Genomic DNA, 22,916 nt, shown 5'->3' on the forward strand with positions numbered 1-22,916 from the left:
ATCTACACATTAAATAATAAACATTTTAAAGGGTAATGGGGGTTGAATAAAATATTCATTTCCAGTGTATGTGGTAATGTTTGATTTATCAAACAGCAGGCTTAAGGCTTTTGATTACAAGTACCGGTAATAAATACAGTAAGGGTATGGAAGAAGCAACAACCATGTGCTAAACAGGACAGTCACATGGCCAGGCAGCAGCAAAAAAGACTGGCACAACCCTTAACAATAAATCTTTGTGAATCAACAATAACATTTCACCACATAAGACACCTGCGCCTACTGTACCTGCAGTGGTACAACACTAACCCACAGTAAAGACAGTAATTACACTGACCGACATATTACATTGTTCATCATAACCTTGTAGCATCAGCACCGGCAGAATTCTCACACAGACAGCACACTGTAGGTCCAAGTGTAAAGGTAAAGTTTAGCTTATGCACTTTTTCAGCATCTTATTGTTTTCAAAAGATAAAGTCATTTGGGACGCGCTGTGTGTGTCCACTCATTGTATGTTGTTGAGTTGACTGTAGACGTGTTCCAGGATCTGAGAGTAGGCCTGGTCTTTGGGGGCATGGCAGCTTAAGGAGCCCTGGCACACAGATGAAGCAGACAATTAATTTAAAAACACAGAAGGGAAGCATAACACTTCTTTATTGAGGCCCTCACCTTTATCTTGTCCATCATAGTTGTATCAGGACACCAGTACTGGCTAAACTGTACAAGGTCAGGTGCTCCTTTGTAGAAGTCAACAATCAGCATCTGTTGGGCAAAAACACACTTTTAGTTTTCAACTCCGATTGAACCTGTTTGTGTTTTAGAAGTAAAGACTATTGTCTGAACCAGTACCATTTCATTCAAGACATCACTGGTGAGGAAGTTGTCCTGCACATATGTGACTTCAACAGCTACTGGGATCCCATAGTCATTGGGACGTTGCTTTAAAAATAAATAGAGAGAGAGAGAGCAAGAAAGTGAGGAAAACATGCATCTACAACCATATTAGATAGTACATCAAAAATGTATCTTCTCACCTCGGCAGGTGGAACAACCCAGAATGGGGTTATTGTGGATGCCACACCTTGGTTACCATGATAATATGGGCCTAAAAGAGAAAATGCTCTGCTTAAAAGAAGTTCACAATTGTCTATTGCTATTCCATTGTGTTGAGGTTTGAGTGACTTATTTTCAAGAATCTTGAGACCCACTGTGGAAGTTTTTGTCCCATTTGGGCCCCTAGAGTTGGGAGGCACACTGCGTGAAGCCTTCTCCTTTGACAAGCTCTGATGACCCATTATAGTATGCTGAAATATGTCTGGCCCCCGTAGAAGGCGCTCACCACAGATGACGCCCAGGCAGGGCTGGAATCCGTTGTTGGAGCCCTGCAGTCTGAGCTGGTGGTCCATCTGAGAGTCGATGTCCTGGAGCGAGGGCAAGGCTGGCCCACGGGGATGACTGTGGTACCATCCGACCAATGACAACCCACGCATAAACAGGTTCTGACAAATCTAAAACCACAATGTGTTGTTCAAAGCAACCAATAAGTACTGCAATTGGAGCAAGCAACTTGGCATAAGTTCTTGTCAGTATTGATAATTTATATTTGCATCTCACAAAAAATTCATAATCCAGCAATTTTGCGGAACAGATGTCCATGCATTACCTCCTCTTCCACGGCAGAAGCACTTTCTTTGTCTGCCAGTCGAATTCGACATGGAAAAGCTCTCAAAACTGTCAACACTGAAACAACAACACTGTAAGAGTAAAGAATCTCCTTTGAGCTGAGTAAACGTCAATCACCAAACAGAAATACTGACTGGAAGAATGCTTACATTGTGTGTTGGTATCCCATCTTCCCCCGAGGTATCCAACCACCTCGCTGGTCGTCAAGTGACAATGGAAGTCCTACCACATAAAAAATGGGAATGAGAAAAGCCGGTCTATATATTTAAACATTAAACACGTGTCTTACCATTAGCAGCAGTACATTACTGGACACAGCTACATTGAAAGGCTGGAACCGGTTGATGGCTGAGAACGCTGACAGTTCCACAAGTGTGTGTGGATCTCTGAGTACACAGGTTGGGAAAATGTATGTCTTATTTACTCACTTATTAATTTCACTGAAGATACAGAGTAAGTGTAAGTGTATTACCTAGCAGCATCTCTGGTGCCCAAAGTGCAGTATCTGACAGGGATCCTCTCTCTGTCAGTCTTCCGTGAAACCATTAGGTCTGCGAGATGAAGAGCGTTATATCTATACAATACTACATGAAAGAGTTTGTGTGTACTTACCATGAACTCCAGGTTTGTTGTTTTTGTTCTTGTCTTCGGCCTGAACAGTTGTCTTACCCTCCTCTTCGTCTTCATCATCATCTTCCTCACTTACCAGGCTCTGTGACAAAGACAATGTTGTTGTTTGTAACTTTGATTGCACTTACACTTGTGCCTGCGTTTCTCACCATGTCAGCACTGGGCTGGTACTTGTGTAGCCAGGTGGTTTTATACTGGACCAACTTCTGTCCTCTGTAGCGCACCGATGCCCAGCCACAACCAGACTTCTTGGCTGGATTCACTAGACGCTTACAGTGTGTGGCCCATGCACTTGGAGAGTTAAAGATCTGTCCTGTCTCGACCCAGCGGATCTTTCCATCAGTTAGGAGGTCCCCTGAAAAGTTTTTACCCTTTAAAACAAGATGAGAATGCATTGATTTAAAAAAAAATCTTACTTCATCTGGGACCAAACTTGTTTGCTGTTATTACCAGGTAATGAATGGTCAGCACGCCGTCTCCAGGCTCCACCAGGCCATCTTTGAGCAGGACCCTGAGGGTGATGCCTCTTCGAGTGAGCAGGGACCCTCGACCCGCTGTGGAGCGCAGGTCTGCCTCCTCTCCTCCACTCAGCTCCTCCTCATCCTCCTCTGCTCCATCCTCCACCACCTGTGGAGAGCAGGGGGGCTCTTGGCCTGCAACACCATACGTCATGAGAATGGTGCTGGTTCTTCAGTCAACTTTTCCAACACTTTTTAAACTTTATACTTCAGATTCTTGTATGTGTTGATTGGCCTATCATGACCATAAGAGTAACACATCACCAAGCCGTTATGGCCAGATAAGTGCCGTGCGTTATGTTCACGGCTGAGTAACCAAATGCTAAAAATGGTCAGTTCCTCTGGATTGAAAATAAGGTTTTAAGACTAAACTAATCCCCAAGATAATTTGAGGGTTTCATTAATTGGCGCGATGCTGTGGTTGGCCTTTTGTTTGGTGCTTCCAAAGGGCTCGGCCAGATCAGGCCTGCCCCTTTATTGTTTCTATGTATCTTTCATTATTCTCACCCATATCAGCGGACATCGGCGAACGCCTTTAAATCCAACTCGGTCCAAAGCTGCTGCTTCCTGGGGCACTTGCGGCTCTGGGGTTAAGAATCGGGCAGGTTTCACACCTCGGCTACACTTCGCCAAAGCTACGGCTATTATTCAAAAAGAGAAATGAAGGCGTCTAGCTCCGCGGTGTAGTTTCCTTGTTGTGTTGCTTTAATGTCTGTTCCCCTCCCCTTTCTGTCTCTCCTCGTCCTTGTCACTCTGCCTGTGTTCTTTCGGCGGACCACTCGCGCTATCCGCCAAATGTGGATATACATTGGCACAAAAACGTACACGCGTAAAGCTCATCCAAATGGACATTGTTGGTAAAACCTGCACACTAATCTAAACGATGGATCATTTCTCATTCCCCACAAACCACAGCTAAGCGTCGCGGTGTGGGTTTGAGGCAACAAACCGCTATCAGACTAAAGCTGATTAAAAGTCAGTTGGTTGGAGATGAAGAGTTTCGGGGCAGCGGGACAAACGGTGGAGTTGAAGAGCTGATTCTTAAAACGTTTTGGTGCGACATGAGCCCGTCAAATTACCACGGGCTACAATGGTTCACTATCGTCTCCACTCCGCGATGTTCCCTCTTTATTCCTGGGGAAAAGATGTATTTAAAACAGAACGACCAGTAGAGGGCAGCACCCCTGGGTGTAATTACGTCTGTAGTCACCCGGGGGCGCTCCGGCTACATCAATCAGAATCAGAATTGGTTATATTGCCATTGTCAGTGAACAGGTGCACAAACTAGGAATCTTCTTCAGAGCAATTGTGCAACATGTTTATAAAACATATAACCTAAAACTTAAGATAAATAATAAACCATAGCAACTGTAAAACTATAAGGGCATGCACAAAGTAGATTAAAAATATAAGTAAAATATGATCATAGGCAGAGCATCAGCTGTCCTACAAACAACAGCCTCCTTGGCTCTTTATTTACAATAGGCCTACCTTATTCAATTATATACTAGGCTATTAAATTTGTCCAATCAGAGTAGTATTCTCAAAACAGAATACTTTCACTTTAATTTGCGATATACTTTTATAAATGCTGCGTATGATGTATAAACATGTTGGAAAGCCCATATGAACTTATTTAGCCACTAATTGGGAATGCAAAAAAGCATCAGGAGCACAGCAGATCACATGACACACAGTGCACATGAAGATGACATTTAATTATTGATTACTCTGATACATTTTTGTAAAGCAACTTTATTTGAGGAGGAAAGTCTCACTGAGATTAGGCATCTCTTTTCCAGGGGAGGAAACCTACACAGTCAAAGAGAGACCATGCAAACTCTACACAGAAAGACACACCATGCTGTCAGGGAGGAGAGGAGACGTGAGGCGTTCTGAGAAGCGTTTAAGGATGTTCAGTGATGCGAGCACACGTTTCTGCAACAAGGACGATGGAGTCTACAGGCGAGAGAAGATCTGCAGGGGGAGAAGCTCTCTCCTCAGACGCCACAAAAATCAAGATGGTCTTCGGTAAAGAAGAGAGAAGACAGGAGTCAAGAGAAGAGATGTCAGAGAGACGGAGAGCAAAAAAAAGAAAGAAAGAAAGAATAGAAAAGAGAGAAAACAAAGAGAAAGAATAAGAAAGAAAGACATAACAAACACAAGGAAGAAAGAAAGAACGAACGGCCGCTAAAATGGTCCCATTTACAGTGCCTCTCGTAAGTATTCATACACCTTGAACTTTTGCACATTTTGTCATGTTTACAACCCTAAACATAAAGATTTTATTTAGATTTTTTTTACTGAACGTTCACACACAAGTAACAGACAACTGTGAAGTGAAAGCAAAATGATACATAATTCTGTTAATTTTCAAGAAATAGAAAAGTGGGGTGTGCATAAGTATTCATACAGCATTTTCTGAGTGCATTAAATTGCCTTTATAACATTCCTAATGACTCCAGAATGTTCACACCTTGGCCTAACCATTAAATAGAGGCCACCTGTGTGTAATCTACTCTCAGTATAATTTCAGCTATTCTTTTAGGCCCTCAGAGCTGTGGTCAGAGTGTATTGGTCACTAAACAACATCATGAAGATCAAGGAGCACCAGAGAGGTCAGGGATAAAGCTGTGGAGAAGTTTAAAGGAGCGTTAAGTTATACAAAGATTTCCCAAGATTTAAACATCTCCTGGAGCAACTGTTCAATCCATCATTTGGAAATGGAAAGAGTAAAGCACCACTGCCAACTTACCAAGACACGGTTGCCCAGCTAAAATATTAGATCAAACAAGGAGGACACTGGTAAGAAATACAACCAAGTGCCCCAAGATAACTCTGGAGGAGCTGTGAAGTCCTGCCGCTGAGCTGGAGGAATCTGTACATGGGACAACTATAAGTTGTACTCTACACAAATCTGGCCTTCATGGACGAGTGGAAGAAGAAAGCCATTATTGAAAGGAGGCCATAAGAAATCCTGTTTGAAGTTTGCTGGAAGTCATATGGAGGACACGGCTCCATGTGGAAGAAGGAGCTTTGGTCAGATGAGACAAAAATTGAACATATTAATGTGTTAGAATGGCCCAGTCAACGTCCTGACCTAAATCCTATTGAAAATCTGTGGAATAATGTGAAAAATGCTGTTCACAAACGCTCTCCTTCTAATTTGACAGCGCTTGGGTTGTTTTGTAAAGAGGAATGGGCTAAAATGTCACTCTCTACATGTGCAAATCTTGTAGAGTCAGACCCCAAGACTTGCTGCTGTTATTGAAGCAAAAGGGGGTTCCACAAAGTATTCATTCACGCTGTATGAATACTTATGCACGCCCCACTTTTCGGTTTTCTATTTTTTGAAAAATAACAGAATCATGTATCATTTTGCTTTCACTTCACAGTTGTCTGTTACTTGTGTGTGAACGTTCAGTAAAAAAATCCAAATAAAATCTTTATGTTTAGGGTTGTAAACATGACAAAATGTGCAAACGTTCAAGGTGTATGAATACTTACGAGAGGCACTGTATGTAGCGCTTTTCTACCTTTTCTACCTCTCTGAACTGTGTGTTCTGTTTTCAGCTTATCTTTTGACGTTCTTCTCTCTCCTGTGGGTTGGTCTTTTCAGATTGTATAAGTCTATCTAAAAGGACTTGTTTTCCCCTCGGGTGACACCTGTTTGTGTCCTCCAAGTTCACGCTTATTTTCACACTTTCGTTTTGGAGATTGTCGTACAGTTCCTTCACCTGTCCACGAAGAGCGTGTGTTTCCCTACATTTGTGAGCCTCTTCTCCAGCTTTGTTACATGGCGCTTGCATTTCTCCTTTCTCGCCTTTTCTCTTTGAAATCATGTCAGTTTCTGTTTTTAGTTGAAGCTGCTTTTGGGGATTCTTTGTTTGTTTCTCCAGCTCCATCTTGGTCTCCATGAGCTCTGCTTCCAAGCGAGAGACACTCTCAGACGTTTTCATTTTACATTTCAAGACCTCCTTCGTAAGGACTTCTTTGTCGGTCCGAAGTGACTTGTTTGTCTCCTCCAAATCGCTGAGCAGTTTGTGTTTTTTCCTGGAGAGTTCGAAGAATCACTAAAACACAAAAACACTAGATTTGATTTTTCTTGGGCCAATTCACATGAAACAAAAACTGTCAATAAGTCGTCTCTGCCAGCAAATATGAATTATGGTCTGATTATTTCCTCATAAAGGAATCCAAAAGTGGTGACAATTCAAAAACACTTGCGTGATGTTGGTCAGTAGGACTTTCAACCATAAGAATAATGTGGTGATCGGAGAAAATGTTTGGACATTTTCTTTTAGGATGTTTCTCTCCTATACTGGCACTTGCCCTCCAATATTCTAGATATGAACACAACCCCTATTAATGGCCGGCTGAACCATTTGCTCCTCTACTCGATATGTATATGAGAAATATATTCATCATTTGTTAAAGTAATAGCGGAGAAATGGGAGAAAGTTATTTTTTTTTCTCTTTGTTTTCCCACTGACCATATACAGTATGGGCAATGTATCAGATGTTGCTGTATGTTGTCAGGTCCAAGCTGATGGGCCAGGCTCTTATAAAAACGACAAAATGTATGGTGGAAGAACATACATTTTCCATTGTCTTGCAGTGAAATGTGATGTCAAACTGTTGTCTGATCTATATAAAGTGCATTATGTTGCATAGGTGATATATTTTTGTGCTTGCTGGTTGTGAAATGTCAGTGCTTTGTTACCACTTTGTCCGCTAGAGGGCACTTGTTTTCTTATCAAACTTTATTTTTTATTACGTTCACGACACCTGAACTAGTTAGAACGTTTTAATAATATATTGTTCGTGACAAAGAAGTAGGCCTAGTACATTTAAAATATCAAATAACTTAGCACAAAAAAAAGGTTCAACAATTTCAATTAACCCATCCTTTTGATGAACCATGTTGTAATGTTTAAACCGGTTTAATATGTTCACACTATAGTTCACACAAGAATCCTCCCTCTGTATCCATGTCATGACCTTCCTTCAAAAACAAGAGTGCAAATGAAATGTGCAACCAAGCAACTAGGAACCGAAACACAACAGCAGGTAAAGGTTAGTTGGCGAGCGGCTGACGCGCTGTTCCAGATGCCTGTAAGCGAGGATGAGCATGCAAACCTGGGCAAAGTGCTTGGTTTTCTGCGCGAGTGGGACCGCGGGGATAAAACGGCTCGTGCCCGGTTGCTCGTGACCTTTCTGTCTGCAAACACCGGGAAGACCTTTCATGAACTGGAGATGACGCTCGCTCAGGTCGCCAGTCTCTTTTTGGCACGAATCACGACGTGGATGAGACTCACGTATCCTTTATCAGATCAGCATTAACACGAATATCTGTGGTGGAGGAGGTAGGTTTGTATTTGGGTGTTGCTGGATGACTACTTTCAAGGGCGTGGGAACCCAGGGTGCTGAGGGCGCTGCAGCACCCCCTGGTGGATAGTTTGTGAACTGCAGGCAATATTAACCCCTTAACTCCCACCTGAACCGAGCACATTTTCTCCAGCTTTACCCCAGTCCAAAAGCTTCTGGAAAAAAGGTGTGAAAATAGCGACACAACTGAGACGAAAACAAGGATGAAAATGTGGAAAAAAAAGTGAGAAAACATTGATGAAAAAGTGATAAGAATTTGACCAAAAAAAATGCGAATAATTTGATGAAAAAGTGACAAAAAAGTCACGAAAATTTGACAAAAATGAGACGACTGCCCAACAAAAAAAGTGATGGAAAAAAATCTGATGTGAGGATAAAGATCAATTTGGTTTTGTAGGTCTTAGCTTTCAAATGAGGTGTTACACTGGCCTACAGGATTTGGGTAAAGCTGAACTGGAGAAAATGCTCTCGGTTCAGGCGGGAGTTAAGAGGTTAATAAATAGGATTTATGCACAGAAAAAGTATTTTGGGGGTAAATTTTGTCCCTCAGCGCCCCCTTACTAAAATATCTTCCCACGGCTCTGACTACTTTGGTTGGTGGGATTTTTTTCTATACACACCTAGGAGTCAGACTCAGTCCATTACTCATTTCCCATAGATACAGGTTTAGCACATCTCTGGGTTTACAACTTAAAGCAATAAAGATTTTCATCTCTGCATCAAGCCAGTGAGTATAATGAAACATGATCTTTCCTTGTAAACTGTGCAGTCACTCATGACCGTTTTCTCTTTTGTCAAGCAGTGACCAGTACATCGCAGAGTTCCTGGAGGATGGAGGGGTTCTCACCCTCATTGACATTTTGAATCAAGCTCATATTAAAGGAGAGGACAAAGAGGAGGCACTTGATATTTTACATATTATTTCAAATACAGGCCGCAAGTACAAAGAGTTCATCTGTGAAAGTAATGGTAGGATAAAGTACATTATGGACATTACTTAGTTTATACAAGTACTAAGGGCGCCCTCTTCTTTCAAGGTGTTAATGCTGTATCAGAGTATTTATCCACTTTATATTCAGAGGAGACCCAGAGGAAAGCTTGTGCAGTCCTAGAGTCATTGTCCCATGGAAATCCCAAACACCTACACCAAGTCTACCAAGAACTCATCGCACTCTTATCACACACATCTCCCAAAGTTCAGAAGATGGTCCTGAATTCTTTACGGTCATTGCAGGTAAGCAACAAATATTTCAAGATCAATATTGCTTTTGTACACCGCTTATAATCTGTTATTTAGTCCATGATGACGACTGCGAATCACAGCATAGTGGACCCTCTGCTTGAAATCCTCAAGACCCTACACCTGGAAGCACAAGAGGAGGGTAACTTCAGTCTTTTATCAAATGTTATATATTCATTTGGATTTGCCTTATATTGCTATTTTGTTTGTATTTCAATGTTTACATTTTTACCCCTTTTTCATATATATATATCCCAGCTATCACCATGATTTTAGAGCTAAAGCATTTTGAAGTGAAGCCACTTCTACTGAACAGATTGGTGTCTCTGCTTCAAATCAAGGAGCTGGAGCTCTCTCAAAATACACAAAGTATGAGTTGATTTATCTTTCCACTTGAACATAACATTTTAATGTATGACTTGTCACGTCAACTCTAGAAATAGAGGTGTTGAGAAAAGCAGGATCTTTACCTGTATTTGTGCAACAAGCTGCTGCTGCTAAAACCATCCGGTGAGGAACATAGCAAAATTCTTTGAACACATTTATATGACAGTAAATGTATTGTATGTATTTCCTTTTAAAGATTGCTGGTTGAAGACTGTGAAGAGATTAGCAATGAGTTACTTTCCCTTGGAGTGGTCCAGCATCTCTTATTTGCTATGGGCAACAAAGAACACAGTGAATCCCAAATACAAGCCAGTCTTGCACTAAAGGTACATATTGACAACAGGCTTATATAACATATACTAATGAACAGGGGCGGACTGGGACTGAAAAACTGCCCTGGACTCTGACCAGCCTGGCCCAAATTAGCGTAAATGTGCACTTACCACCCGCCTTAACGGAGCGCATTTTCTCCAGTTTGGCTTTACCCAAATCTAAAAGCCCCTCGACTGGAGAGCAACAGTGTAACACCTCATTTGAAAGCTGAGACCTACAAAAGTGATTGTAACTTTTTGTCAAGTGGCCGCATTTTTTGTCATATTTTTTGTTGTTTTTTTTCATTACTTTTTTGTGGCTTTTTGTTGTGTTTTTGTCACATTTTTCTATAATTTTTTGTTGTGTTTTTGTCATGCTTTTGTGGCCTTTTTGTTGCTTTTTTCGTTGCTTTGTTGTGACTTTTCATCACATTTTTTGTCGCTTTTTTTGTTGCTTTTCCGGCACATATTTGTTTTCTTTTCATCCTCTTTTTTGTCGCTATTTTGATGCTTTTCTTTTTAGCTTTTAGATTTGGGTAAAGCTCGGTTAAGGCGGGACCGGTGGCCCTTCTGTGCTCTTCCAGAATGGACATATGGCCAGTCCGCCCCTGCTAATGAATGCTTATACAAGCAGTAAATGTGTAAATGCAAACAAATTTACAAAATGTGTTATACATTCAGTCCTTGGTTAGATTGTGCCCGGTTATACAAGAGCCCATTCAAAGAACCATGGGGGATCCTCTGTTTGCATTCTTTATGGTACATACATCGTAGCATGTGGTTTAGGTCATTGTTAAATTAGCTCAGGATCACTCTCCTGTTGTCTTTATTCCAGAGTAATCCAGAAACGGTGCACAAGAATGTGGACGATATGCAAGCAGAATCTCTTCTATCCAACACTGTCAATATTGTTTAGAAGGGCTAATAATAAAAATGTGCAGTCCAGACGAATACTGTTTACTTTTAAACATGGCCACTGACTCCAGCTTTTCTTTCTGTACTGAATAAAACTTTATAAACAAAATGCTTTTATTGTGAAAGCGCCTCTTCCGCTGTGACGCTGTTCGACTTCCTTGTTTACTTGTTGCTGATTGGACAGAAGCCGAGCCCCTTCCTCCAATGTGGCGGGATCTGAAAAACCCAAAGGTGTTACGATATTGTATAGATCAGTTGTGTCAGTATGAAAAAGGTTCGTGCTGCAGTTATTACAGGTAAAAGAGCAAACATGGCAAAGAGGAAAAGGCCTGTGGCTGCTGTGAAAGAAGGTGGGATCGCATGTTTGCTACTTCCTGTGTGTTATGTATGATCTTGGATGTGGGGCTAAATATTCTGTTAATCTCAAACACAGTAGTCTACCACGTGCATGCAATGAACCCAAGTAAATACGTATAAGTGAAGATTAAAACGATTTTTAAAAAAGTGCAGAAGAAGCAGGTGATAGTGAAAAGGCAGGTAGGCTATTGCAAAAACAGGGATATGAGAGGCTGTGGCTTTTCTGTGCAAGAAAGATCTGACTTTTCATGTAATTTCTAGAGATTATTTCCCAAACATACCACACCTTTCCTGATGCTGCAGAGGTGGTCTTGCTCCGCTCCCAACTCTTGAGCTGGTATGACAAGGATAAAAGGGAGCTGCCATGGCGGACACTGGTACAGAGTCATTACTAGTGGCTTTTCATAAACCTTACCTTTAAAATGCTCCTACAAAGTTATCTATTGTAAGACTATTAATGCCTTGTGTTGTTTTTTCCGCAGGCTATTACGGAGCAAGACCTCAACATCAGGACATATGCAGGTTTGATCTGTGCTCGCATTATTCCATTGCTTTTTCACTTTTTAGCTTTAAACCTTATTCTATTTTCAGTGTGGGTGTCAGAAATCATGCTGCAGCAGACTCAAGTTGCAACAGTCATAAGTTATTATAACAAATGGATAAAAGTAAGATATTATAATCATTCGCACTACATAACCGGTAAAACATTTGAAAGTTTTATCTTCAGTTGTTGCTTTTCTTTTAGCGATGGCCAACAGTACAAGATCTGGCAGCCGCTACATTAGAGGTCTTATCTTAGTGAAACACAACATGTTTTGTCTACTGCCAAAACAGTCTAAATGTGGGTCATTTTTTTTTCTTGAAGGAAGTAAATCAAATGTGGGCAGGTCTAGGCTACTATTCACGGGGCAAAAGACTTCATGAAGGCGCTCGAAAGGTTAGATAAATAAAATTACTATGAACCAACAGTAGCAAATGACATCTATGACAATGCTCCTCCAGGTGGTCTCTGAGCTAAATGGAGAAATGCCTCAGTCAGTTGACGGCCTTCTGAAACAGCTCCCAGGTGTTGGACGCTACACCGCTGGTGCTATAGGCTCTATTGCTCTTGGGCAGGTTGGTTCAACATATAAAGGCTCATTGAAATATTGTTATGGTAGTATACTAACATTCAGATCTGGTTTTCTAGGTTACAGGAGCAGTGGATGGCAATGTGATCCGAGTGTTATGTCGCTTACGAGCAATTGGAGCAGAGTCCTCAAGTCCTGCTGTAACAGAGGCCTTATGGTGAGCTTAAATACTATAACTATAATAGAATTTCTAGGTAAAAGCTGCTTCTTAAATGCCATGTTTATTGTTGCACTGATTGTATATCTGTTCTTGTCTGTAGGGATATTGCTAATTCAGTTGTGGACCCAAACAGACCAGGGGACTTTAACCAGGCCATGATGGAGCTAGGAGCTCGTATCTGTACCCCTAAAGCTCCCCTCTGCAGTCAGTGTCCCGTACAGTCTCACTGTCGCTCCTATCAAAAGGTGCAAACCTGTGCTTCTGTCTCAGCGCATGCACAATTATATTAATTATTAGCAATCTGGTGCTCTTCAGGATCCCGAGAGGGAAGAGAATTACATGTGTAATTGTTCTGTATCTATGTAATTTGTGTAATGTACAAAACAACTGAATGAAGTCCAGGACAGTGCTCTGATGAAGACTCGACTTGAAGCGTGTTAAGATAAAAGAAGTATATCAGGAGCAGCATGTCTGTGCCTCGGATTTCATTCAGTTGTTTTCCATAATTAATGATTATGTTCAAGTATACTGTTGTGGTTTGCACTGTATTTATATTATTCTTACTCTAACCTTTTAATTTGAAAAGGCTAATTACGCAAAAGAACAAAGCACTAAGAAGCTTCTGGGCAAGACAAGAAAGGGATCTCCTCCTGACATCGAGGACTGCGGTAAGTAAATGCATCAATAAGAGGTTGGTTCACTTTTTACTCAGACGTTTTGAAAGACTTTTTGGTTTAATTTCAGTGGACAGTGAGGCATGTCTACTGTGTCCCTCTGAGCCCTGGGACAGTGAGCTTGGGGTCATGAACTTTCCCAGAAAACCAGCAAAGAAGCCTCCACGAGTGGAGAGGACACTGACCGGCTTGGTCCTCAGACACAGAGCAGATGGACAGGACGAATACCTCCTCACGCAAAGACCCAGCAAAGGTCAGGCAACAGTTACTGCGGAAAGGAAGTACTTTGTTCTTATGCCAATTTTTAGAAGAATGTTAATGTCAAGCTACTATGATGAGATGGATATTCAGTTATGTTGGCTCTAGTGAAGTGCAATAGCAAAAAATGTGCACATGCAATCACGTTAGTACCACCGAAATTGATGCCGATTCTCTTTTTCGAACAGTATTTTTTGTTGCTGAATTTATTTATTTATTTTTTGTTGAAACAGGTTTGCTGGCAGGTTTGTGGCAATTCCCCAGTATTTTGGAAGTGGGAATCTCTGAGGTTGAACACAAGAGGGCGCTGTGCACTGAGATCTGCAGAATACTGGGAACTGGCTTTTCAGAAGACCCTCAGTTCGTTGGAGAGGTCTTGTATCTGTTGTTTACTTTGAAACACATTATTTTACCCATGTGTTATGGTTATCGTCTTTATTGTCATTTACAGGTGGTTCATATCTTCTCCCACATCCATCAAACATATGTTGTATACAGTGTGTGTCTAAAGGCGCGGGGATCAGCGAACCATTGTGAAACCGTTCAGTGGCTCAGTAGATCAGCTTTACAAGAGGCTGCTGTTTCAACAGGAGTGAAAAAGGTCTGGTCGTTTCCGCCACGCTGCTGCTTAGTTTGGAAAGTATGTGGGAACTTCTAAATTTGGATCATTGTCACTTGTGTTGCAGATTTTGAAGCTTTATGATTCAGTGGACAAAAGTGATCATCAAACCACAAATGTAAGCTCATATATATCCAGATGTAAATAAATGTATAAATAAATTGATAATTTAGATGTACATTTGTCTAAATTTCTCCTTTTTTGTTCCCAGGCAGCAAAAAGGAAGAAATCTGTACCAACTAAAAATAAAAACTCTTGTGCAGCAAGAGGTGACAGCAAACAACTTTCTCTGACGTCCTTCTTCAAAAATATTAAAGAAGAAAACTGATGAAAGTGAGCTTCACCATCACACTGTAAACATTAAAATCTAGTGACATATGCCTTAATGTAATATAATCAACAATAAATGCGACATTTATTTTTAGAAAGTTTTATATCTTAACCCATAAGGATTGTTTTTAATACTTACTCTGTATCAGTCCTATAATGTTCTACTACATAATAAAGTTGAACTCTCTAAAAGGGGGCAAAAGTGTATGTTTGTTTTGTAGATCACACAGTCCTTGACAAGACAAACATTAGAGCTAATGTTTGTGTCAACACACGTCTGCTAGTTTATTATTTAAGACTCAAACCTAAAAACGGATTTACTGTCTATTATTTGAAACACTATATTATTTCTATACTAAACTATTCTTTACCGTTTACGCATGAAAAGGGAGCAAATGTCTCCCTCTAGTGGCGACATTGAAAACAGCGCTGTGGGCGGATAAAGCCCATAAGCTTCTGTCCACTCCTTCGGACCAAGTTCCCGTAAGTGTCTGCGTCCTCCTTTTGCTGTTTATTTTGTTTTGGCCTTTTTTATTCTCTCCGAATGTTTACCTGCAAATAGTTTTTCATTTTCAAATAAATCAGTGCAGCAGCTACGCCTTCAGGGACTTGTCGGAATCACGGCTGATGTATGGTTGACCTCTCGCCGACTTCACATTTACTTTAACACATTTAACCCTCGGACTGCGGGCAGTCGTTGTTCATCTGGACTGTGAGGACTGGACTATCACAGTAAGATGTTACTTTGTATTGATGGATCCACTTTGTCTTTGCAGCGTGGTCGTAACACGATGCTTCTGTTTTAGAGATGACTTCCGCGTGGCAAAGGTTCGAGTCTTGGTATCAGGGCGTGCTGGAGAATGGAGGTACTAAATATATCACGCCTTGTTGTTTCCCTTTTCATCAAAGCCACACGTTTGTCGAACTGTGCGGGGAGTGGCGGTGTTGATTTGCTTCACATGACTTTCAGTGGCCACCCCCACAAATTGTTTTTTTTGACAGTCATTCTTGAATTTGTTCCTTCACCCACACTCTAACAAGTGCATTAATAAGATAGTAGGTTTGCCTAATAAATGGACTAATATGGCAAACAGTTTGTCTTACTTTCAGCCGATTCTCAAATAACATTGCAACCATGGGATCATTGTGAGTGAGTGAATGGTTGTCTTGTCTGACACATCTGACACAGCAGCCAGTCCGGGCTCCAGTTAAACCTACCAGCTGCATCTAAAATGAATTAAAAGATCATTTTCAGATGTTTTAATTTAGTTTGTTAATTGCCTATTATGTCTAATCATTTTTCAATTTAGGTGCAATGATCTACATTTAGGAACCCATTTTTTTACTTGGACTAATAAGTCCTTGGTACTATCCTTCCTCTGACCCATCTTTCTAAATACTTTTAGAAGCACTGGGTCATCACCTCTCTGGCCTAGTGATTCTCAAACTGTGGTAGATGTACTTTAGGTACTCTGACTTCTCCAGGTGGTGCTCAGGGTCATATGAAATGTGATTATAAGTTTGATTAAAGGGCCCATACCTTATTGATATACCGGTGCTTGTCATATACTGTAATTTAAAAAAAGCACATTTATTTCTCTAATTCATCTTAAAATGTGAATTTAATGTATGGTATAGACTCAATACATGCAAGCAGTTGTTTGTGTCACAGTTTGAGTTGAATAACAGAAGTGAATGCACTTTTTCATTCATCCATCCATCTTCTTCCACTTGTCCGTTGCCGGGTCGTGGGGGCAGTTGTTGGAGTTGCCCATATCACATTGCACCAGCCCCTATGGCTCTTCCTGCAGGTGGTGGGTCCACAGAAGGACGGCCTCATGGTTCTAACCGGGCCTGTTGGTCTCTCATAAGGGGCTTCTGAACCGCTCTTTGTCTGACCCGTCACCTCGGACCTGTTTGCCATGGGAGACCCTACCAGGGGCACGAAGCCCCCGACAACAGAGCTCCAGGATCATTCAGGTGCTCAAACCCCTCCACCACGTTAAGGTGGCGGTTCCAGGAGGGGCACTTTTTCATGATATTCTATTTATATGACGAGCACCTGTATGCTGTTTTAGGCTTTACAACATGACCAATTCTTGTGAAGAGGGTTAATTATTTTGTTTGCTTTAATAATGTATTTAAGTTGGGTGTTTTTTCTGGTTTCAACATGGTTTACAGCAGTTTATTGTTTTTAGTTTGTTTTGTCTATTGTCTGTTTTAGACCTGTTTTAGTCGTGGGAGTGTTAGTCCTGAATTGATCTTGATCTGGCGCTGGTGTTACTCATTGAGAAACATTCTAAACACACTGGTCTATGACTTGCCTGATACATGTATAACATAAATGTGTGAATATTCCAGACAAGAGGACAGATCCCTGGCTGCTGGTCTACTCCCCTGTCCCGGTCGCCCTCATCTTCCTGCTCTACCTCTGTGTGGTTTGGGTTGGTCCACGTCTCATGAGACACAAGGAACCTGTTGACCTCAAAATTGTCCTCATTGTTTACAATTTTGCCATGGTTGGTCTGTCTGCATACATGTTTTTTGAGGTGAGCAAGACACGCCATCAAATAAATAATCCCATGACAGTTAAATGTATTGTGAGAATTTAACTCACATACTTTTCTTTTGTCACAGTTCTTGGTTTCTTCGTGGTTAGCGAACTATAGCCTCCTTTGCCAACCTGTGGATTATAGCACAAGTCCACTGGCGATAAGGGTGAGAACTTTGTACTTTGTTGCCTTTAACTTCTTAACTCCCGCCTTAACCAAGTGCTTTTTCTCCAGTTCAGCTTTACCCAAATCAAAAGGCCAGTGCATTGTATTTTCTTGCATTTTCGTCACATTTTTAATAACTTTTTTTGGGCCCACTTTTTGGCTTACGTTTTCATCAACCATTTTTGGAACTTTTTTGTCGCTCTTTTATTGTGTTTTCATCTCATTTTTGTTGCTTTTTTGACACTTCTTTAAAGAAGCTTTTAGATTTGGGTAAAGCCAAAATGGAGAAAATGTGCTCGTTTCAGGTGGGGGTTAAGAGGTTAAAATATAAACTTTGCAGTTGCCAAGACACACCCAATCAATTATACACCACACCGCCTTTGCTCTGCCCAATCCCGTCAGACCTTGGAAGCTAAGCAGGGAAGGGCCTGGCAGGACTTGGATGGGAGACCGTGTAGTAACACCAGGAAGCCTAGCGAATGGAGTGAGTGAGTGAGTGGTCGGAGGGGCTGATGGCGCAGACTGGTTGCCTCGCTTCCGTCAGTCTACCCCGAGTGAACAAATAGTGAAATTTAAAGCGTCTTTGAGTGTCCAGAAAAGCGCAAACCAATGCATTATTATACACCTTTCCAGTGATTTACATGACTTTTTTGGCAAAGGTTTTATTTTATCCAGGCTCCTTTTATGTTACTCTGCTGAAGATCTTCTATTGATGATTTAAATGGCTCTTGACTTTTTTTTTTAAATAATTACTTATTTAGAATGTATTTGTATAGCTCAATATCACAGCAGGAGGCCATGAGCATTAGGCTGGACTAATAACATGGTAAATATGATAATTAAATATGATAATTAGATGCAAGCAAGACACAAACCTAAGTTACTTCATGGTGATGTCATAACCCAGTATGTGTTATACAACCCAGTAAATTACCAAGACGCAGTTGGTATTTTCTTGGTATTAATATTGAAATGGGCCTGCATAATGCATTATCCACTGTTGTCCAAAGTTATCATGCTATTTCTGTAAGAAAATTCACAATGATTTATTTATCCTAACTGCTGTTCTTCATTTCTCTAGATGGCCAGAGTGTGCTGGTGGTTTTTCTTCTCCAAAGTCATAGAGCTGAGTGACACGGTATGTTTTGGTTTATTTTTTTATTAGTATTATTATACTGGATGAATTATGTAGAAGTGTTGTCATCGACAGATATTTTTCATTCTGAGGAAAAAGAACAGCCAGCTGACATTCCTCCACGTCTACCACCACGGCACAATGATCTTCAACTGGTGGGCAGGAGTCAAGTATGTAGCCGGAGGACAGTGTAAGTTAGCAGACGGGTTACTCCAAAAAAAAAAAAAATCCGTACATAAATAAATAACTTCAGACATATTTTTTTCTACAAACAGCGTTCTTCATTGGTCTTGTCAACACGTTTGTCCATGTTGTCATGTACTCGTACTACGGCCTGGCTGCTATTGGCCCTCACATGCAGAAGTATCTTTGGTGGAAGAAGTACCTGACCTCCCTGCAGCTGGTCAGTGTCGCCTGCCTAACTTTGCCTGAAAACAGCTGAAAACAATGATTTACCGTTGTTTTGTTGAATGCAGGTGCAGTTTGTCCTGTTCCTTCTGCACACAGGCTACAACCTCTTCACAGAGTGCGACTATCCCGACAGTATGAACATTGTGGTGTTTGGATACTGCGTCACTCTCATTATACTCTTCAGTAACTTCTATTACCAGAGCTATCTCAGCCGGAAGAAGCAGAAATAAAACTTTAGTATTAACACACTTTTAGTTGTTTTTTTTACTGTTTAGTTTAGTTTCAGTACCCACATGTGACCAGTAGAGGGCACAACTCACCTATGATCAGAAACATGTCTTCCTCTTATAAACAGAGGTGGGCAGAGTACCTCAAACATTTACTAAAGTAAGAGTAACTTTAAATACTTTTGCTCAAGAAGAAGTGGCTTGTTGTGATGTGTCGACAAAGTGTCCGGAGACGAAACCGGTTTTAGAGTTTGTTTACGATGTAAGAACATGACCAAGAATTGTACAGTCATTTAGCTCATTTTAATTTCATAATTCGAGAGACATTCAGAAATGTTGTAAACAAACTGTACATATTATACATATATATTAAAGGTGAGTTTTGCTGCACCGAAGTAGAATCCACTGTTCAAAAACATCCTCCAATATCTAAAATAAAATAACAAACATTTTTCACTGCTAAAAATGACACTGCAACATGTATATGATTTCTACACTTCAGTCCAAAATATACTGGAGGTTGTGGGTTGGAGAGAACCCCAGGTGAGCGGTATGTACCAAAATAATCTGCACATGAACAAGTAGATAAAAGATGGACCTAGTGAAGGCTACTGTAAATGCTCATCTCCATTGAGAGTCCACTGTTTAAATACATTTTTTTTTTTTACTTTAAAATAGTTTGATGCAGTTCGCTCTGTATTTATTGCATTCTTTTCATAATGAAGCTGTTTCCGTTAATACTTTCCATATTCCAGGGAAACTCAGTTTGTTTGTTTGTTTGTTATTGTGAAAGTGCTTGCTTTCATATTTTCAAGAGTGAGTAACTTTATGCTACATTATGAGAGTCCTTTGCTCCGGTGCCTCATGTCTCTGTATAGACGGACGCCATGTGGTTCAGGCTGCGATCGAAGCTGCCCACCGGGAAGAACATGCTCTCGTCTGGACTGGAGGAGAACTGGCACCCTGACCCTCCCTGGAGCTCCTGGTTCATGTTGAAGCCTGGAAGACAAATGTATTGATTACATACTGTTAACTTGAATCAACATGGACTTTACTCCTCATTGACAGTCCCTCCTTACCTGCACCTGTATTGTTTGCTGTCATGTTGAAGCCGTTGTGCTGGTGGGAACTGTAGTTGTGGGACTCTGGAACGTGGACACCACCGACAGACTGATCCATCCTGTAGGAGTCTCCGAAATGGAAGCAGCTCTGGAAGCTGCCCTGGTATTCTGAAGCAGGGCAAGAAGGAAATCATCATCAGTCTCTAAAAGCAGTAGAGATGCATGTGCTTCCTCAGCAAAACATAGAACACATTTGTCCCAGTTTGTGCTCAGATCAACCACAGGAGTCACCATAATGGAGGAGCAGCTTTTCCTGCAGTGCTTTTGCGTAACTCTCTGACCACACAGTGGTTCCACAGACGCCCATGTGTGGATCTTTACAGAGGGAGCTCTGTTTAAAACATTAGGAAAGGCTCTGGAGTGACAGCTGAGCCTGCTACGTTAGAGCTGAGAGACAGCTGAAAACATGAGCCAGCATTTTGACTAATTCAACTCAAGGATTGGGCTTCCTGTGTGTGGTTTTCTCTGTTTTGTCTGTATGACACACATCTCTCTGTCCTGACAGAGGCACAATCACTGCTCTACAGGACAACTTCCTCCCCTGCAGCCTTTCATGTGGCTCTGCTCGTGCTGCTCTGTGGTGTGGCCCGTGCTGCTAAAAACAGAATATGAAAGTGATCTGGCACTATTAATTCTTAGACAACTATTTAAACAAAGTAGGAGAACAAGCAGAATCTTCACATGTCACATGTCACAGAAAAGGCTCAGGAAATTACAGTGAAACACCGATAAAAATAATGTTTTTAGTCCAGGCTCCTGAAACAACACTTCCTTCTGCAAAGCGGATCGTGTTAATGTTATTGTTGTTGTTCGGTCCATCTCACCGTCGTTGCCCGGCTGCAGCGGGTAGTGGCTGTAGGGCTTGTGGTGAGGGTGCACAAGGTGTTTGTCGAGGGGAGAGGGGGGTGTCCCGGTGCTCTTGATCCCCGGAGACAGGAGCGGACCCGACACCCTGTGGAAGACACACACACACGGTCCGTTAGTTAAGAAACTCAATAACACGCCTGCTGCTTCTGAGAGCAAAATCAAAGTCGAAGCTCCATGCGATTCGCAAACCGCACGATCCAACGGGCCGAGGCGAGGAGCGAGTGATCCTAAACACACACATGAAACGAGCCAGGCGTGTGGAAACTCTGGCACCCCGCGCGTAATCGTCCTCCTACCACATATTATGATCTTAAGTCAACAAACACCCGAGTGGCATTCAAGTGTAACCAGCCCTCTCCTGAACACACATGGCATCAGCGCCGCTAAGAAAGATCAGCCGGGACTTCTGTGGACCTGTATGTGGTAAAGGATGATCATCTTACATTGATCTTTATTTCTAAGGAAGGTTTATTCCAGGGATTATATACGTAGTGGTCATTTGATATGTAGCTATGGTAAATTGCATTCAGAAACAATCACACGTGCAACTAAATACTCTTCCTTTTTTTTTTGTCAGTGTCAGCATCTTGCAAATGCCGTCCACAGGAGCCAAGGCCAATTATTCAACTATAATAGCAATGTGCAACAGTATTACATTCTAAAATTTGTTTTACCTTTGAGACTTCACTTTTATTAAACTGGCAAAGAAACATGGGGGACCATCTGGGATTTATTAAGATAACAAAATGTTTAATATATAAACGCTAACAACACGGTCAAAATGATTCAATAAATCCACATTACGCACTATACATTAAATGGTATTGTGGTCCAAGTTTTTATTGTGATGTCCAACAGACGTGCTTTTAAAACCGGCCAATCAGCTACCAAAACAGGCAACATCTACTTAGTGCTCACTCATGACTGCAAATGAGGAATGCCAACACATAAAGTTTGGTGCCCTGGAAGCATATGGTCCGCAGTAAGCGCAATATAAATGTGATGACAGGGAGCTGCTGCAGGGGGCCGGAGGACTGGTGTAAGGACTTGGCGTGGATCAGAAACAGAGGCGGACAATTAACATAGGCATAAGGTGGACTGTACAAGGATTTATATTCAGTGTTAAATATTTCAAGGTGCGAGGTATGGCTTATACTTACATTTCCACACACAAGCAAAAAAAAAAGCCAGATTGAGGACATTAACCTGAACAGTTGGTAGAAGTTGTGCCAAAACTAAACCACAATACAATGTGACACGCAAAATAATGGCTTTACCTTAACTGTCTGGACTATATGTTCGATTTCTGACATTGAATTTGATGCATTTTTGTGAAATCAAGCAAAATATCAAAATACAGTATCACTAACATCATTAAACCAGATCTTTACACTTTAAAGAAGGGGGTCCCGAGTTGTTGGTTGAGTGATTTTTGGGGTAATGGCCTGAAAAGTTGGGAAACCCCGCCCTGATCTAGAGCAGTGGTTCTCAACCGGGATCGCTTGGTGACCCATCATCACCCAAGTACAATTGGGTATATCAGAAGCACCATCATCTGTCTGAATGGGCTGGAATGGCTATATATATATATATATATATATATATATATATATATATTTTTTTTTTTTTTTTTCATTTTTGTCACTTAGTTATGTGTTTCATTCAAAAGTGAAATGGATATATAAACATAAAACTTGCTACATCAATGCAGTTTGAATGAAGAGGAGCAGAGAGAAGAATGATCTTAATCTTTGATAATGTTGCATCAGTTCTGTTATTTTGTCTTCTTTTTATACACAATATTTACAATTACAATCAAATGAGTTCCAGATATT

At 41.1% G+C, this 22,916-nt stretch overlaps 5 protein-coding genes across 5 annotated transcripts in view; 3 read left to right on the forward strand and 2 right to left on the reverse strand.

The window, feature by feature from the left end:
- Positions 1–2: 2 nt before the first annotated feature.
- Positions 3–3,944, reverse strand: mpnd (MPN domain containing). Its single transcript, XM_079574571.1, has 13 exons — positions 3,342–3,944; positions 2,767–2,969; positions 2,466–2,687; positions 2,299–2,398; positions 2,159–2,237; positions 1,976–2,072; positions 1,836–1,908; positions 1,667–1,743; positions 1,343–1,511; positions 1,038–1,108; positions 853–942; positions 673–765; positions 3–595 (listed from the first exon to the last, which is right to left on the reverse strand). Exons 1-13 carry the CDS (start codon positions 3,355–3,357, stop codon positions 509–511), a joined length of 1,377 nt encoding a protein of 458 aa, XP_079430697.1. The 5' UTR covers positions 3,358–3,944; the 3' UTR covers positions 3–508.
- Positions 3,945–7,943: 3,999 nt separating this feature from the next.
- armh1 (armadillo like helical domain containing 1) lies at positions 7,944–11,076 on the forward strand (the record flags this gene model as incomplete). The annotated part of the gene is made up of 9 exons (XM_079575698.1): positions 7,944–8,152; positions 8,881–8,949; positions 9,025–9,191; positions 9,260–9,456; positions 9,520–9,604; positions 9,721–9,831; positions 9,900–9,972; positions 10,046–10,175; positions 10,996–11,076. The coding sequence occupies 9 exons, from the start codon at positions 7,944–7,946 to the stop codon at positions 11,074–11,076; spliced, it is 1,122 nt and encodes a 373-aa protein (XP_079431824.1).
- Positions 11,077–11,272: 196 nt separating this feature from the next.
- mutyh (mutY DNA glycosylase) lies at positions 11,273–14,764 on the forward strand. Its single transcript, XM_079575363.1, has 15 exons — positions 11,273–11,425; positions 11,694–11,809; positions 11,915–11,954; positions 12,024–12,097; positions 12,178–12,219; positions 12,298–12,369; positions 12,435–12,548; positions 12,622–12,719; positions 12,823–12,967; positions 13,309–13,390; positions 13,467–13,649; positions 13,888–14,027; positions 14,106–14,255; positions 14,341–14,391; positions 14,485–14,764. The coding sequence occupies exons 1-15, from the start codon at positions 11,341–11,343 to the stop codon at positions 14,599–14,601; spliced, it is 1,509 nt and encodes a 502-aa protein (XP_079431489.1). The 5' UTR covers positions 11,273–11,340; the 3' UTR covers positions 14,602–14,764.
- A 279-nt stretch (positions 14,765–15,043) lies between these two features.
- On the forward strand, positions 15,044–19,262 carry elovl8b (ELOVL fatty acid elongase 8b). The gene is made up of 8 exons (XM_079575364.1): positions 15,044–15,335; positions 15,410–15,469; positions 16,965–17,152; positions 17,241–17,321; positions 18,402–18,458; positions 18,531–18,645; positions 18,731–18,858; positions 18,932–19,262. The coding sequence occupies exons 2-8, from the start codon at positions 15,412–15,414 to the stop codon at positions 19,094–19,096; spliced, it is 792 nt and encodes a 263-aa protein (XP_079431490.1). The 5' UTR covers positions 15,044–15,335; positions 15,410–15,411; the 3' UTR covers positions 19,097–19,262.
- A 157-nt stretch (positions 19,263–19,419) lies between these two features.
- The window catches only part of glis1b (GLIS family zinc finger 1b), a 70,389-nt gene continuing 66,892 nt past the window's right edge, over positions 19,420–22,916 (reverse strand). Inside the window, exons 9-11 of the mRNA XM_079574476.1 lie at positions 21,039–21,166; positions 20,173–20,322; positions 19,420–20,092 (exon numbers count right to left, since the gene is read on the reverse strand). Coding sequence (XP_079430602.1) covers positions 19,956–20,092; positions 20,173–20,322; positions 21,039–21,166 — 415 coding nt within the window. The 3' untranslated portion in view covers positions 19,420–19,955. The remainder of the gene's footprint in view (positions 20,093–20,172; positions 20,323–21,038; positions 21,167–22,916) is intronic.

This window comes from Gobius niger (genome assembly GCF_951799975.1).
Source record: "Gobius niger genome assembly, chromosome: 17".
Classification (NCBI taxonomy): Eukaryota; Metazoa; Chordata; class Actinopteri; order Gobiiformes; family Gobiidae; genus Gobius; species Gobius niger.